This window comes from Rutidosis leptorrhynchoides, chromosome 10, assembly GCF_046630445.1.
Source record: "Rutidosis leptorrhynchoides isolate AG116_Rl617_1_P2 chromosome 10, CSIRO_AGI_Rlap_v1, whole genome shotgun sequence".
NCBI lineage: Eukaryota > Viridiplantae > Streptophyta > Magnoliopsida > Asterales > Asteraceae > Rutidosis > Rutidosis leptorrhynchoides.
In genome coordinates this window covers 16,311,280-16,328,927 of record NC_092342.1, presented here as the reverse complement: position 1 = coordinate 16,328,927, position 17,648 = coordinate 16,311,280, and the positions used below count along the sequence as shown (strand labels likewise).

The 17,648-nt window shown below is 35.6% G+C and overlaps 2 protein-coding genes and 1 long non-coding RNA gene across 7 annotated transcripts; 1 reads left to right on the top strand and 2 right to left on the bottom strand.

The window, feature by feature from the left end:
• Positions 1-337: 337 nt before the first annotated feature.
• LOC139872406 (uncharacterized) lies at positions 338-4,960 on the bottom strand. 2 transcript variants are annotated; one of them, XR_011767032.1, is made up of 6 exons: positions 4,593-4,960; positions 4,383-4,505; positions 3,436-3,662; positions 3,155-3,318; positions 1,809-2,873; positions 338-1,725 (listed from the first exon to the last, which is right to left on the bottom strand). It is a non-coding gene; the product is annotated as an uncharacterized lncRNA (long non-coding RNA). The 2 variants fall into 2 exon arrangements; XR_011767031.1 differs by having other exon boundaries at positions 338-2,873.
• Positions 4,961-10,328: 5,368 nt separating this feature from the next.
• Positions 10,329-13,062, top strand: LOC139871884 (chloroplast stem-loop binding protein of 41 kDa a, chloroplastic). Its single transcript, XM_071859631.1, has 6 exons — positions 10,329-10,734; positions 11,158-11,279; positions 11,371-11,473; positions 11,618-11,756; positions 12,340-12,617; positions 12,728-13,062. Exons 1-6 carry the CDS (start codon positions 10,357-10,359, stop codon positions 12,908-12,910), a joined length of 1,203 nt encoding a protein of 400 aa, XP_071715732.1. The 5' UTR covers positions 10,329-10,356; the 3' UTR covers positions 12,911-13,062.
• Positions 13,063-14,745: 1,683 nt separating this feature from the next.
• LOC139873610 (uncharacterized) lies at positions 14,746-17,107 on the bottom strand. 4 transcript variants are annotated; one of them, XM_071861548.1, is made up of 4 exons: positions 16,707-17,107; positions 16,524-16,610; positions 15,379-15,707; positions 14,746-15,053 (listed from the first exon to the last, which is right to left on the bottom strand). In XM_071861548.1, the coding sequence occupies exons 1-4, from the start codon at positions 16,978-16,980 to the stop codon at positions 14,865-14,867; spliced, it is 879 nt and encodes a 292-aa protein (XP_071717649.1). In that variant the 5' UTR covers positions 16,981-17,107; the 3' UTR covers positions 14,746-14,864. The 4 variants fall into 4 exon arrangements, with proteins under 4 accessions (XP_071717649.1, XP_071717652.1, XP_071717653.1 ...); XM_071861551.1 differs by having other exon boundaries at positions 15,379-15,710; positions 16,524-16,623; positions 16,707-16,808; XM_071861552.1 differs by having other exon boundaries at positions 16,524-16,623; positions 16,707-16,808.
• Positions 17,108-17,648: the final 541 nt, after the last annotated feature.

Below are 17,648 nucleotides of genomic sequence, written 5' to 3'. Positions count from 1 at the left end.
CAAGAGTCTTACTACCATCCAAAAGACATGATAGGAGAAATGAAAACACTGGTATCCGAAAATGGACAAGTTTAAAATTTTTTTTTTTTTTTTTTTTTTTTTTTTTTTTTTGAACGGCACGTTAGCTTCGCAGGTTAGTGGTTAGCACACACGCAGTCAGAGGAGGAAACCGGACCGTAACCAGAGGGTAGAGAGACCGAGGTCTCACAGGTTAAGGCGGGGAAAACCCCCTTGGCGCAAGCGAGACTCGAACCCGGGTCTCTACTCACCTAACACCCAAAGGCGTTAGACCACTGAGGCAAAGCCCCAATGGCTGGACAAGTTTAAATTGCATTTGACTATTAATGATGATAAAAAAAGTACCGCATCTCTCTAATCTTCCATATATGTAAGATGAACATAGTACACTCGCTCATCCCTTTGAAATTAATACCATCCGTATCCGCCTCTATTCATTTACAAGCGTTCCTTCGTTTGGACCATGTTTCTTCAGATAAGTTCTTTTATAACCTGAAGCTCTTCCCACTTCTTCATCCATTTCACCATATTCTGTTCATCTTTGAATCCTATTCTATCATCGCTCGTGAACATATGCTAAATTTTGCCCTCAACGTTATTAAGTCGAATGACCTCACTCATGACGAAAGCACACTGTATCAGATCATCATGTGTATCGTCTCCTGTTTTGAATACTGATAGTTGTCTCAGTGCAACGAGAAAGGTCCAATACGAAATGTGACCACCATCAAAATATCCATTATCATATCGAGAACTAAAATCCAAAATTTTAGGGTTTTCCGACACCCCTTTTGGTAATTTATATGCATCAATGTCATCTACTACGAAATATACTCCTTTAGAATTGACGAAACCCACGAGGTAAATGTCTTTTGGTTTTATTAATAATGTAGTTAATAAACACCCCTTCTCAACGATGCCAATCCGTAGAAGTTGGTCATTATCTCTTTTTCCGTCTACGATTACTCTAAATAGATCTAAAAACTTTGCGTAATCATTGGCAAGTCTTAACCGATGATTACACAAAGTGTTTAAATCTATTTAGGCGAATCATCGACACAAATTGAGATAGTGGATAGTGACCAACTTCTACAGATTAACATCGTTGAGAAAGGGTGTTTGCTGACTACGTTATTAATAAAACCAAAAGACATTATCTCGCGGGTTTCGTCAATTCTAAAGGTGTATATTTCGTAATAGATGACATTGCTACGTATGAATTACCAGACGGGGTGTCAAAAAAGCCTAAAACTTTAGATTTTGGTTCTTGATACGATAATGGATATTTTGATGGTGGTCACGTTTCGTATTGGACCTTTCTCGTTGCACCGAGACAACTATCAGGAACCAAAACATAAGATGATACAGATGATGATTTGATAAAGTGTGCTTTCTTCATGAGTGAGGTCAGTCGACTTATAAACGTTGAGGAAAAAATTGAGCATGTGTTCAGGAGCGATGATAGAATAGAATTCAAAGATAAACAGAATATGGTGAAAAGGATAAAGAAGTGGGGAAAGAGCTTCGGGTTATAAAAGAACTTATCTGGAGAAACATGGTCCATACGAAGGAACGCTTGTAGATGAAATAGAGACGGATACGGATGATATTAATTTCAAAAGGGTACAATGAGCGAGTAGGCCATTTAGCTGCGGCTACGGTCTGACTTGAGTGTCTTCCTTCATCCATGTACCATTCAGGATGCAGCTAGTTGAAAAGATAGGAAACCCTTTATATTTGTCATATATAATAAGTAATAAACTGCATGTGTTTGAGATGAGATGAAATACCTACTAAGTTGTTTTTATTCGAAAGATTTAATGAACCAAAAAGATGGTGTTCTTGATACGATAATGGATATTTTGATGGTGGTCACGTTTCGTATTGGACCTTTCTCGTTGCACTGAGACAACTATCAGGAACCAAAACATGAGATGATACAGATGATGATTTGACAAAGTGTGCTTTCTTCATGAGTGAGGTCAGTCGACTTATAAACGTTGAGGAAAAAATTGAGCATGCGTTCAGGAGCGATGATAGAATAGAATTCAAAGATAAACAGAATATGGTGAAAAGGATAAAGAAGTGGGGAAAGAGCTTCGGGTTATAAAAGAACTTATCTGGAGAAACATGGTCCATACGAAGGAACGCTTGTAGATGAAATAGAGACGGATACGGATGATATTAATTTCAAAGGGTACAATGTGCGAGTAGGACATTTAGCTGCGGCTACGGTCTGACTTGAGTGTCTTCCTTCATCCATGTACCATTCAGGATGCAGCTAGTTGAAAAGATAGAAAACCCTTTATATTTGTCATATATAATAAGTAATAAACTGCATGTGTTTGAGATGAGATGAAATACCTACTAAGTTGTTTTTATTCGAAAGATTTAATGAACCAAAAAGATGGTGTTCTTGATACGATAATGGATATTTTGATGGTGGTCACGTTTCGTATTGGACCTTTCTCGTTGAACTGAGACAACTATCAGGAACCAAAACATGAGATGATACAGATGATGATTTGACAAAGTGTGCTTTCTTCATGAGTGAGGTCAGTCGACTTATAAACGTTGAGGAAAAAATTGAGCATGCGTTCAGGAGCGATGATAGAATAGAATTCAAAGATAAACAGAATATGGTGAAAAGGATAAAGAAGTGGGGAAAGAGCTTCGGGTTATAAAAGAACTTATCTGGAGAAACATGGTCCATACGAAGGAACGCTTGTAGATGAAATAGAGACTGATACGGATGATATTAATTTCAAAGGGTACAATGTGCGAGTAGGACATTTAGCTGCGGCTACGGTCTGACTTGAGTGTCTTCCTTCATCCATGTACCATTCAGGATGCAGCTAGTTGAAAAGATAGGAAACCCTTTATATTTGTCATATATAATAAGTAATAAACTGCATGTGTTTGAGATGAGATGAAATACCTACTAAGTTGTTTTTATTCGAAAGATTTAACGAACCAAAAAGATGGTGTTGTTTAGTCAAGATCTAACCCAACTTCGCCAACCCCTTTTTATTATCACCCCATGAGATTGAGTATTGTTTTTTGGTTAAGTTTTTTTTATAATTATCAAAAATGCCAACTATTATCAAGGGTACGTATATGCATTACAGTATCATACCAGATCATCATCTTCCTTTGGTGGAACTCCTTTGACAAAACCATCCCGAAGCCGACTTCTTCTTCAAGAATGCTACATCTTTCTTGCATAAATCAAAGATCCGATTTCTTCAATATCATTTCTCTAACTAAAAATCCTGCTCTTTTCGCCATGGATATAGCAATCTAGAATATAATAAAATAAAAATAAGGAAAAAAAAAAGAGAAAAAACATGAGAAAATTTTCTAAAGATAAAATGTGTCTTCAAGAATCAAGAATTCTAATTACAACAAATTACTTACATTTTTGGCTCTATTGAGCTACCCAAACTCTTTCGGTTCATCCCTCGATTTTGATCAGACATTTCTTCAGGATCCAGCTTTCCTTTCATCCCTCTTTTGTTATAATCTAAACCCTGATCATTGTCTTCCTTTGCTAGTTTCTCAATTGATGAATTTTGATTTATTTTTGCTTGATGTAACAAGTTGTGAAGAACATCTGTTGGCGGTCTAGCTACATCTTTTGCCCCCTGTTGAATTAGAAACATACCTTTTAACTTCATATTACAGCTCGTTTACATGAAAATGAAATGTTCACCTTTTATTTTGTTACAAAAACAAATCAGATGAACTTATGAAAGAAGCAATAAATAAAAAAACCAAGTAATAATCGAAAGTACTTGTTTACTACTAATAATCTGATTCAACAGGCATTGATAATTAACTCATACATTTCGGCACCAAACAGAATTCAGTTATACCTATTTTGTGAGAGAGTCTTTTTGTATAGCTAAATGGATTACTGTATTCATTAAACATATGAAGTACTTATACAGTTGTACAAATAACATGAAATATTCAAGGTGGAACATTTTTGTAATAAATACATCAAGTCATGAAGTTTCTCAACTAAAGTCAACCTTTTTCTTAGCCATGAAAAAATGTAGATGATCAACTCTGTAACCAATTTCTATACAAATACCAAATAACTTGTGCAAGTAATCAGGTTATTTTGCTTACAAAAGCCCAACATCAATCATTAAACTAAAGGTAATTTAACAAGAAAACATTCTGATTTTCCAAAGTTTATATTCAAACAAAATAAAGAAACAGCAGATTTCATTTTCCTTGTAAAAGCCCAGATTCAATTATTTAAACTTAGGATAAAACAATAAATCAGACTCATTTTCTTAGTAACATTTGTTAATGACAAAATATAAAACAGAAATTACAAGAATTGAGTACGCTACCTGAAGTGCATTATCAAGATTATTAGAAAGCTGAGAAAGTGAGCTAGAAACAGAATCAGATCCCCTTAACAAAAGCAACGAATCTTCTTTCAATCGTTTCGCCCGATTCAGCCCTTCATGACTCTAAAACAAAAAAAATGCCCAAATTTCAAAACCCTAAAAACTATAATCACGAAAATATGTTTCAAATCAACAAAATTCAATTCAAACCCATTTTCCAATGATTGATCTTTCTGGTTTTCAAGCAGTGAATCAATCCGATTTCGAAGAACACTCCAAAATTGCTTTTCTGAAACCGGACTAGTCATCGGAGACAAATCCACGATACTACTCGATTCCTATTTCTTAGACAGATCAAAATTAACGGGGTAGTTTAAAAGGGAAAAAGATGCGAACTTTGATTTAAAACAGACCTTAAAAAGGGGATCTTGAGATGGGAATTCGATGGATGTTGTTGCCATTGAAGCTTTTTTTGAAGTAAAGTGGAGAACAGGAGAGAAAGATTGAAGTAAAGTAACGGCTAGTTTTGAAGTGAATTAAAACTAGGAACATTGGTTTTATTTAAAGAGGACGTATAACTTTATGGGAAATTGTTCAAAATACACTTTTTATTTTTAAGGCTTCAAACAAAATACATTTTTTTAAAAAAAATTGTCTTTTTACACCATTCGGTAGACGGATTTTCGTCTACCACCTTTATCTGTCGTCTACTACCATTTTTACAAAGTAGTCGACGGTGAGATAAAGGTGGTAGACGAATTCCCGTCTACTGGCAGGGTTAGTAGACAGCGAGAACAAAGCAGTAGACAGACATTTACAAAGTAGTCGACCGTCTACTGCCTTGTTGTTGCTGTCTACTGCCTTGTTCTTACTGTCTACTGCCTTGTCAGTGTCTTCCGTCTACCACCTTTATCTGTCGTCTACTACCATTTTTACAAAGTAGTCGACGGTGAGATAAAGGTGGTAGACGGATTCCCGTCTACTGGCAGGGTTAGTAGACAGCGAGAACAAAGCAGTAGACAGACATTTACAAAGTAGTCGACTGTCTCTGCCTTGTTGTTACTGTCTACTGCCTTGTTGTTGCTGTCTACTGCCTTGTTAGTGTCTGTCTACAGCAACAACAAGGCAGTAGACAGCAACAACAAGGCAGTAGACGGTCGACTACTTTGTAAATGTCTGTCTACTGCTTTGTTCTCGCTGTCTACCAACCCTGCCAGTAGACGGGAATTCGTCTACCACCTTTATCTCACCGTCGACTACTTTGTAAAAATTGTAGTAGACGACAGATAAAGGTGGTAGACGGAAATCCGTCTACCGAATGGTGTAAAAAGACAATTTTTTAAAAAAAATGTATTTTGTTTGAAGCCTTAAAAAAAAATGTATTTTGAACAATTACCCTAACTTTATTAATTGTGCTTTGGACAGTTTTGGTGAAAAAGGCACAGACTGGACCTATAAAGTTGAAAGCTAATGTTTTCTTTGATAAAAACAGATCTGATAAGCTGAAGAAGAATCTTCAAAGTACATTTTCGGCAGCAGAAAATAAACCTAAAGAGAAGGTGACACCAGATACTGTCGATACAAATGTTAGGCCCTATAACATCTCACTTGACCAATCAAAACTTGGATGGTGATACACCAGGCCCAAGCCCATTACAAAATCAAAAGTCTCATGGGCCTGTGCAGGAGGAGTCCAATTTCGATGTAGAGATAACATACGATGATACGAAATGTCTTTTTTTCATTCTGCAAGACATTCCCATGAAAAACAAGATAAACATCTTTGTCCCACTTTAGACTGCAGATCAGCTTGTGATCTGTATAAGAAGAATGCTCAAAAGTCTAAGTTTCAAAATAATAGAGAAGGTGCTTCTGTTCATCGTGGTCCTAGTAAGAATCACAAGAGGAAAAAGAACAAATCGAGTGACTTGAATGAAGATTTGGAACTGGAGATGGAATCACGTGGTGTTGTAGATCAAAGGGTTGACAATCATGAAGAAGAGATGCCTCACAAACCTGTTAGGGTTGAAGGTAAGGTACTAAACCCTAAAAAAACAACTAAAGATATGTGTTTGGTAACTTTATAGGGGGATGTTGGATAGTAATGAGAAATTATCAATCAAAAACAAACAATGAAAATAGGATGATGTGTTTGGTAACTTTCGTGATATTGTCATTGTCATTATATAATAAAATAAGATAAGATTACCACCTTATTTTGTTGATTAATTTTTCAATCTAATTATACAGCTTAATTTCTTGATTTAAATTTTCAAACTAATTATACTACTTATTTTCTCCCGGATCCATTCAGGATTCAAACTCGGTCCGTCTGCCCCTCGGGATGGTTAAAGGATCGGGTTCCTGTAATGCGATTCGGGTTTCCTCCCGAAAGCGTGTGTGTGTGTGCAAATGATGAGTGTCGTTGAAATAAATGATACGCTGATGCAAGCTTGTCATTCAAAAAAAAAAAAAAAAATTCAAACTAATTATACTGCTTATTTTCTTTAAAACTGATCATGTCCATAGTTAGAGCACTTGGTGCCTGTAGTCCCTTTGCCAAAGTCCATTTCAGTGTTTAAAATGGACCTCGAAATTGACTGACGGTGACATGGGTGGAGGTGTCCCTGGTGTCAATTTCAGTGTCCATGAAATGTCCATTTTCATTATTTATATTTTATTTTTAAATGATTAATAATACCTTTTTATTATTGATTATTGTTTTTATTAATTGTAAAAAAAGCTTTTTATTAATAAATATTTAAAAACTTTTCATTAATAATTAATTATTTAAATAATATAAAATAAACATATTAAACTAAAAACTGTTTAGCCCAAAATCAAATTTGTTAGCCCAAATGAAGAAACAAAAAAGGCCCATTTTTGGAAAACCTAGCTCCTTGTTTTTCATCTAGCGTGCAACTTTCAAACCTGCAAAAAGGAAAAAAAAAATGAAGAATAACAAAATTAACAAGTAGAAGGGAGAAAGAAGTGAATTCCAACGGATATAAATTTAAACACACATGCTCCAACGGTCGATAAACCCACCGTCTGACTACGAAATCAACGTTGTGCCGGTGTTGACCGACGGTCGATCTTGGCGTCGGTTGGTGATGAACGACGGCGAAAGACTGGGGACACCCAGTTCTCTTAATAGTTTGAAACGACGGTGCAAACCTCCATGCGACGACCCTTTCATTAATTTTAATAATATTTAATATCCTATACAGCAATACATTGATTATGATGTATTGGGAATTCAGTGAACAATTACTTTCTTTTCCTAAAACTAATCTTCAAATATTTATAGAACTTGTTGGGAAATTACGGTCTCACTAATTCCCACCACCCAGCCCAACAATAATAGTAAAGAAATAAGAACAATACACAACATAAGATTTAACGTGGAAACTCCAAAACAGGAGAAAAACCACCGGCCCCCAAAGAGAGAAATACACTATATCACAAATTGTTACAATGATATAGACGACTCTCTTAAGCCAACTACACTCTCCAAAATATTTAACTAATACAACTCTCAAACAAGAGTAAGAAAGAAAGAAATAATCAAATACTTAAAGTGTATTGATTGGTGCGATTTGGAATGAAGACTTATCCCCTCTTATATAACCAAGTCACTCACCCCTCACATCTTCCTCCCACCAATGTGGGATAAACATATCTTCTACTAGCCAAAATAAACCAACAAATCTCCATCTTTTGGATAGAAGAAGATAACCATGCTTCCACATTGCAAGGATAACCGATGTAGACGCTTCCTCGACGACAACTTCAAGATCCTCATCTTCATACCGTTGACATTATCTCCCAAGAGACAAAACTTGCATCTTCATCGAACATTGTCTAAACCGACAGTCATTGTCATCACAGACAATCATAACTCTTAACAAGAATTATCATACTCCACCATTAAGAGTATAGCACTTAGAATATCACATTCCAAGCATTTCACCTCGGCACATGTTGTTGAACAACCAGCTGAAACTTTATGGTGCAACTTCCCTGTTTGGCTTTCCCGAAAGTCCCATCAGCTACAACATCAGTTTCCACCACACAGCCTGCATCAATGCCAAACCAATGCCCATGTGTAATTGTGGAACCGCTAACGAACATCTCTTTCCACGGTGGCGCGGACACACCATGAGGATGACGTGAATTCAGAGGAATTCGTCACTCTCCGTAACAACGGAGACAATGTTAGCGTCTTTGGAGCCATTTGCCGGATTAGCTCCACCGGGACAATTAACCCTTACATGTCCAGTCTTCCCGCACTTCCAGCATGTCAGATTCTTTCTAGAGTTTCTCTTCTGCCTATCCGAACACAACAATACCGTAGCTTCTGATGACGAGACTCCGTTACCTTCCAATCTTTTCTCCTCGGATAGGAGCTTGCTAGTAACATCTTCAAACTTCAACGTTTCTTTCCCGTACATTAGAATAGGTTTCATATGCTCATAGGACGATGATAAAGATAATATCAACCTCAAAGCTTTATCTTCATCATCCGTTTTAACTCCAATAGCCTCCAGTTCCGAAACAATACTGTTAAGAATACTTAGATGATCTGAAATCTTTGAACCCCCATCCATACGCAGAGTATGAAATTGTTCTTTAAGACACAACCTATTTGAGATGCCCTTGCCCTGGTACAACTGCTCTAGTTTAACCCAAAGCTCCTTTTCCGTTGATAACCCGTGCACATTTGCAAGCACGTTCTTTGCAAGACACAAACGAATCGCACTTGCTGCCCTAAAATCCATATCATCCCATTCTTCTTCATCAAACTTACAGCTAGAATCACTGCCAGGAACAAGGGTGGGTTTACCCTTCAAAGCCTTGTGTAAACCGGACTGAATCAACACATCCTTGACTTGAACCTGCCATAAGCCAAAATTGATCCTCCCATCAAATTTCTCTACATCAAACCTCATTGGACTGAACTTCGACATCGTATCTGTATCCTATAAACAACACTTTCTCTGATTTTGCTCACGTTTCGAATAGCCAAAAGATGTAGCAGGTAGCCAGGACCCTTTAAATCGGAAATCCACAACTAGGCCACTAACAAATCCAACTATTACTACGAATCAGAAAAAATATTGTCTAACCAGATACCCTATACGATCAATAGAACTCGTTTCTGATGTGGACGATCCACTCACGTGGCAACCACAGAGCATACTCCGACTCCTATAACCGAGACCCCCGTCAAACCTGACGCTCTGATACCAGTTGTTGGGAAATTACGGTCTCACTAATTCCCACCACCCAGCCCAACAATAATAGTAAAGAAATAAGAACAATACACAACATAAGATTTAACGTGGAAACTCCAAAACAGGAGAAAAACCACCGGCCCCCAAAGAGAGAAATACACTATATCACAAATTGTTACAATGATATAGACGACTCTCTTAAGCCAACTACACTCTCCAAAATATTTAACTAATACAACTCTCAAACAAGAGTAAGAAAGAAAGAAATAATCAAATACTTAAAGTGTATTGATTGGTGCGATTTGGAATGAAGACTTAGCCCCTCTTATATAACCAAGTCACTCACCCCTCACATCTTCCTCCCACCAATGTGGGATAAACATATCTTCTACTAGCCAAAATAAACCAACAGAACTTAATATAAATATAAATATAAGATTTTTATTAACTATCAGTTGAAAAATACAATGAATGCAAAATAACATATAAAACTTACACGACTAATACCAAGTATGTTTACTAATAGACAAAAAAACTAATGAAAGTAAAAACTCACAAAAAAAGAGTTAAATAAATTTATTTATTTTTTAATAAAATATATAAGTGGATTGTAACTTGATACAATTGTAGCCAAAGAATAGTCTTGATAATATCATCTTTATGGCTTTCTCTATCTCTTGCGTACATATATCATTTATCTCAAAAACTTCTGGTTCTCAACAACTATTATCTCACCAATGGCTACTCTTCTTTCATCTTGTTCATCAGCTTCTCTTGTTTTCACCAATCTCTCTCCCAAATCTCTCTCACCATCTCTCTCCTTTCTCTCTTTCTCTTCCAATGTATCTCTAATTTCTTCATCTATATCTCTCTCTCATCACTCTTTTTCAACTTCTTCTAGAATTAGACCATTATCAGTTTCATCGTTCACAGTTAAAGCTAGTGTTTCAGAGAAGAAAAAAGTACTAATTGTTAACACAAATAGTGGTGGTCATGCAGTTATTGGTTTCTATTTTGCTAAAGAGCTTTTGAGTTCTGGTCATGAAGTTACTGTTCTTACTGTTGGTGATGAAGGATCTGATAAGATGAAGAAGCCTCCATTTACTAGATTCTCTGTAAATTTCCATTTCATTTTATGTTTTATTTAATTATGATTGATCTTTATTGTGTTTCGGTTTCTGGGTCTTGTGGATTTTAATCAGTTTTGTCATGATACTGTTTCCTATAATTGTGAGTTTGTGACATTTTTCCATCTACTTTTTAGCATATAATGTGAGTTTTTAAAGTAAATGTAAATCAGTTTTATATGTGGTAAAAACTAAAAAAGTGATACATTATTACATGGTTTATATAGTTAGAACTGTAAAATAGTAAAGAAATTACCATGACATGCTAGTGTCAAGATAAATGTAAAATGATACTATTTCCACTTGGGTATATACTGATTTCTAGAATAAGTAAATTACAACAAGTTTTTCTTCATAAAAAAATGATCTTTTTGTGGCATTACTAAAAATAGGTTGTGGGTTATTTTGCAGGAAATTGTTGAAGGTGACGGTAAGACGGTATGGGGTGATGTTGCTGCAATTGGGACAGTTTTGGAAGGATCGAAATTTGATGTTGTTTTGGATAACAATGGAAAAGATTTGGATACAGTAAAGTTAGTTAACTTGTGTTCAAATTATAGAGACAAATTAAAGTGTCAGCAGACTCTCAAACTCGGTCACTGATCATTTTTTAATTACTTGCAGGCCAGTAGCAGATTGGGCAAAAAGTTCGGGTGCCGAACAGTTCTTGTTCATCAGCAGTGCGGGAATTTATAAACAAACAGAAGAGCCACCTCATGTCGAAGGGGTACACCCTCATTTATTAATCATTGTATTTTTGGGTGGCAAAATGGGCGGGTCAGACGTGTTTGGTATAATAGTTTAATGTGTTGATTGCGCACGCTATTGTGAAAGTTTATATAAAGTATTAACTTTTTGGTAACAATGACAGGATGCTGTGAAAGCCGATGCGGGTCATGTTGTGGTCGAGAAATACATCTCGGAACTTTTCGGAAACTGGGCGAGTTTCCGACCCCAATACATGATTGGCTCCGGCAACAACAAAGATTGCGAAGAGTGGTTCTTTGACCGTAAGTCTCACCAACTTCTTATGTTAAACCATTTACTATGAGCATGGTCATTTGTTTTGGTTACGGTCACATAGTTCTGGTAAATTAATGTAGAGAAAATTACGTGGATAGTCCCTTCGGTTTACCCAAATTTGCGTGTGCAGTCACTGAACGTTTTTTGCATGGGCAGTCCTTTCATTTGTAATTTTTGGGTGGATCGTCCTCTGTCTAACGACCGCTGCGTCATGGCTTACACGTGTCATGAGTTAAAGAAAAATAAGTAACGTTCGTTAGACGGCGAGACGAGGCACGCAAAAAATTACAATTCAAAGTACTACCATTACCACTCGCAAAAAAAGTTCAGGGACTACGTGTGAAAATTTAGGTAAACCACAGGGACTTTCCACGTAATTTTGTCATTTATATATAAAGGACAAAATATTTATTAAAATAAAATAAGATTTTCATACTAAGATATTACCCATTTGACCTGTTATCTATCTAACCCACCCATTTTACATTTCATTGGGAGACAACTCGTTACTTTCATTCTAGTATGAGTTAATATTTATTTCTTATTAAAATTAAGTTATCTTTACAACAGGTATTGTGAGGGGAAGGCCGGTTCCAATTCCAGGATCTGGTATGCAACTAACAAACATATCACACGTTAAGGATCTATCATCTATGTTAACAAAAGCAGTCGAGAACCCAATTGCTGCAAGTGGGATTATCTTCAATTGTGTTAGTGACCGAGCTGTGACTCTAGACGGAATGGCTAAACTATGTGCTAAAGCAGCCGGTTTGCCCGTCGAGATTGTTCATTATGATCCAAAATCCATTGGCAGTGATGCAAAGAAAGCTTTTCCCTTTCGCAATATGGTATGATCACTATTACTATTTATAGCCACTTTAAATTAGAGATGGAAGTTTTGGACCGTTTATAATAAATGGATCTATTTGACCCATTACTCGACCCGTTCTTTTGGCAGCATTTCTATGCAGAACCAAGAGCTGCAAAGGACCTTCTAGGATGGCAAAGCAGCACTAATTTACCAGAGGATTTAAAAGAGAGATATGAAGAATATGTGAAGATCGGAAGAGACAAAAAGACGATGAAGTTTGATATTGATGATAAGATATTAGAATCCCTAAAAGTTCCCGTCCCAGTCTGATAATAAGATATAATCAAGAATCTAATAAGAGTTTAAGTTCCAAATTCTTGAAGTTTTTGAAAATGTAATTGAATTGTTTGGTGATTTATGTTGTATTGCATCAAGTCATCAACTGTGGTTTTGTGATTATTATGAGAGAAAGAACGCATGCATATCAATGTCTAAGGTGAAAATCTGGAACCAACTCAATGGGTTTAATTAACCGGTGTGGCTTATCTTTAAACAGGTCAAACTGATAAAAACTAAAAAATATTAGCTATATAGAAAACTGGTCAAAAGTGGACCCAATATGTATACAGATTACGGATATAAGAGATTAAACCTTCTGACCCATACCCCTTAGACCCATTTTGCACATGTACCTGTAAACCACTAACGGGTACAATAACCAGAAATATGAAGATAAACAACCGGTGCAACCGCCTAAACAAGGAAACAGGCACAGTTATCCAAGAAGAGTTTAGGTTGTGACAATCTCATCACTAAAACATAAAGAGAATTCGAATACAAGGCAAGAAATCTAAAAGTCTTAATAATACAACATCCGGAACCCTAAAATTCTGATAAATAAATTAAGAACATAACATTGATACTAACTAGATAAATGACGGATCGCGCGTTGCCGCGGTCCATTTAGATAGACGTTGCCTAATTTCTGTTGGTAACACCTGAATATGTTATAAACAAAACGGTTATGTATGTTTATGACTCCGCACGTAGCGGTGGTTTGGACTAACTATATGTTACATATAACCAGTATTTTTTTAAATTTACGATGTCATAGTGTCACATAAAACCTTCCGTTCTTGGTGGGTAAATTAAATTGATTGTACAATTATTAAATTGAAATTTGCTCGCATGAACGTGCCATTCCCGACAAAAACCTTTGCAAGCCGTATCCGCACAAATACAAAACTTTCTGCTGGCGCCACTACCCATAGCAACTTTAGCCAAATTATCTAGAAGATCACTAGTCATCCTGTTACATGTATTTGGCTTCAAAACCTCATCAATTCGCCTTTTTTATTCTTAGATCCAAAACCTTCCACACTAAGAGCACTATCAATCTCTTCAAAATGAACCGAATACGGAGTAGAATCCGACCTAACAACACCACAAGCCTCTTTGCCTTTGCCTTCAACAAAACTGCAGCCCGTAGTAAGCTTCGATCCACCCAAGTCCACCTCAATCCTTTAATTCTCCTCTACCAGAGCAACAACAAAATCAAAACATCCCGATGCCATCACAACCGAATCAACCAACTCATTCTCGCCATTCTCACCAACCCCATTTTGCTCACCCACATATGTCACCAGACAATCTGATTTATCCGGTGTCGAAGAAGCTATATTGACCATAACCGGGAACAATCCAAACCTAATGGTGCGGTTGAAGTGGAAATAGTTGATGTGCAAGGTTGGGAACAAAATTAATGCTTGAAATCAAACGAAACTGATGCAGGTAGGTGATGGATTGAATGGAAAAAGAATTGAAAAAGATGGGGGATGGATGGCTTACAGTGGTGATAGGCTGAGGAATTCAAAAAAAAAAAACTTCCCAAGTCAGAGAAAGCCGTTGACATCTTTCAATACCAGTTTTTTTTAAATAAAATTAACTAATCTAATCATCACCTCAGATTGATGATGATAATGATGTTGATGTAGACATGTTTTTACAAGAAGAAATAGGTACAAAAGCTTACTCAAGGAGAGGTAGGCAAGCATGTATAATGTATAATAAATATAAATATGAGACAGACCACGAAACCATTTAATATTAAACATTCATCATAATCAAATCAAATACAACCAAACCATTTTATTTTAAGCATTCATCAGTACACAAAGAAAAAGAAAAAAAAAAAAAAAGTAAACACATCCATGGGCAATGGCATTGGCACATAATAAGTTACAATAAAGACAAAGGCAGCGACAGCAGCAACAATATGCCGTACCTATTCAAAAGCCCACTTGTGAAACAGGACACGGTTACTAAGCTCCTTAAATACTTTATGACTATACTCATCTCTCAAATCCACGGTTAAGATTTTGTAAGCCTCATCATCAGTCATTTCGAGAAAAATGTCAATAGCGTCATCCATGAACAGGTCTACGAGGCTTCTTATCTCCAACTCGAAAGCAGCCTGAAATGAAAAAAGAAAACTATGAAGCAAATTAATTACCCATAAATAATAGAAAAAAGGGTAAAGTGTTGTTTTCAGATACCAGATATAAAGGTAGGCAGTAGTGTTTATCAATTAATGTCAAACTATGAATTAATTACCCATAAACAAATAAATCCCTACTAGGTTTTAAGGTTAAGGTTGTTAATGCATATGAGAAAGAAAAAAGAAAGTCCAAATTCGGAACAAGCTTCTTCTTTTAAAGTGATTATTATTATGACTGATAAATCAAATAACAGGAAGAGGCACGAATTAAAAAATAAGAAGAAAAAAGAGGGAGGCGTACAATTATAAGATCAAGAACATGTATCTGATTGGCTTGGCGAAAATTGGAATTAAACTCATTCAACTTTTGTCGGGCGAGGGTTTCATCATGTACATTATCATTCTGGATCTTCGCACGTTCCTCACAGAACAATTGAACCTTCTCAAGGATTTTACTATCGCCTGTGATTTCATCTATGTAGCGCAAGCCGTACTTGTAACTATTTTGGACCCGTAAAGACTCTCTTTTAAAGGGCTCCGGGTCAAAACTTATATCATCCGAAGAATAAATACACATCTCAGTCTCAGTCTCAGCCTCAGCTACTATTTGTGTATCTTGCAGCATGTTTTCTGCTACAATCATTCAATTAATTAATTAATCAAATTGTTAATAATAATAATAATAATAATAATTATAATATCATTCAATTAATTAATTAATAATAAAAATAATGTCTCAGTCTCAGCTACTATTTGTTTATCCTGCTGCATGTTTTGGGTAACGATTGATTAGAGCATTTTTTTTTTTTTTTTTTTTTTTTTTTGTTGTTGTTGTTCTTAAGTTATTTAATGTTATGTTATAAAGCAATTTATATCTTACACTTTTGAGTGGTTATATGTTAAAGTATATCTCTTTTTTTTTTTTCTTTTCATATCTTTGATTTATCTGTAAGAGTGGTCAACTTCAGTTGAGTAGTAAATTAGCAACAATTTACGTTGTAAATTCATAAAGGGTTTAGTTACACCAAGTCCGTTGAATGTTGGATAATAAAGCAATCAGTGATGAATTCGATGAATTATTTGATATTCTTTAAACTTCCTATCGGAAAGAGGGTTAACGACATGCTTATGCTTATGGCACTTTTGCTTATTTGTCTAATTCTAAACTTTCAACTTCCAACCGAAAAGGGTGGTGTTAATTTGATTGAATTGAACTGAATACTAGTTTTAAGACCATGACTTTAGGCAAAGTCAAGCAACTCCTACATTGAGTATAATATATCATTTCGACACTTTTTACTTCAACTAGGAAATTCTTAAACCTCCTTCAATCCAATTCAGTTGGGATTATTATGTAATTGAAGAAGAAGAAGAAGAAGAAGAAGAAGAAGAAGAAGAAGAAGAAGAAGAAGAAGAAGAAGAAGAAGAAGAAGAACAAGAACATACCTGACAAGACTACTACTGGTTTATATGAATCACCATCATCACTCTCACTCTCACTCTCTGCTATTTGTTTATCCTGCTGCATGTTTACTGCTACAATAAGCTGTTAATAATAGAATAGTAACAAATATAAATAATAAATAATAAATAATAAAATTGTAGAAAAGAATATACTAATATATATACCAAGAGTATCATATGGAGATTTTGTATCGGTCGAATTAGCAGACCTAGATAACATCCTCCTTTGATGATTTCTATATGCACCCCATGATAATAAAGTTTCCATATTTTTAACATCTGATGAATCAATCAATCGAGGCTTTATAGAATTAGGATTTTGTATCGGATTCGAAAGGCTAACAATCAATCGAGGCCGACATCTAGCTCGATTGTAACAGCATGTGAACGATGAGTATGCCGCATGATTAAGCCTAAACATTGTTCTCAAATTGCTCATGCTTTGAATTCGGTGGCCAAACCCTAGCCTAGTTCCCAATTTCAAAGAAATCAATTACTCCGTATCAAGGAGATAACGGAACTGACTCACCTATCATTACACACTTAACGGGATTTGTAACTAGCGTTAGGGTTTATAATTTAGAGATCTATACTCTAAACCCTTTACTATAATTTTTGAAAAAAAAGTACTATCAATTTTTGGTATACATTATAAAAAAAAAGGAAATTAGAAAAAATATATAAAATATATTTTTTTCAACAAATTACTTTTTTTTTAAACAATAAATAAATAAAAAAGAACGGGTGCACTACAACTCTACAAGCAGTTTTACGGAGTACATGTACATCCGAGAATTTTTATGATAACCTTGAGCCAATTTTTTCAAAAATAGCGGGGGCTTTAAAGTTACGTTTGAAAATTGCGGGTATTTTAAATTATATTAAAACGTAAATTTTGTTGGAGTTAATCGGTTAGAGTTTGTCCCACATCGGAAGTAGAAAGAAATAAATGCTTGTATATAAGCTTAGGGGAACCTCCCTCTATCACCAATTGGTTTTAGAGAAAAAAGGAACTCGTGATCTTATATGTTATACATGTTTGTGGAGAACACACACACGGTGTATACATTGTGACTATGGAGGTTCAAACCGAGATGACTAAGGACG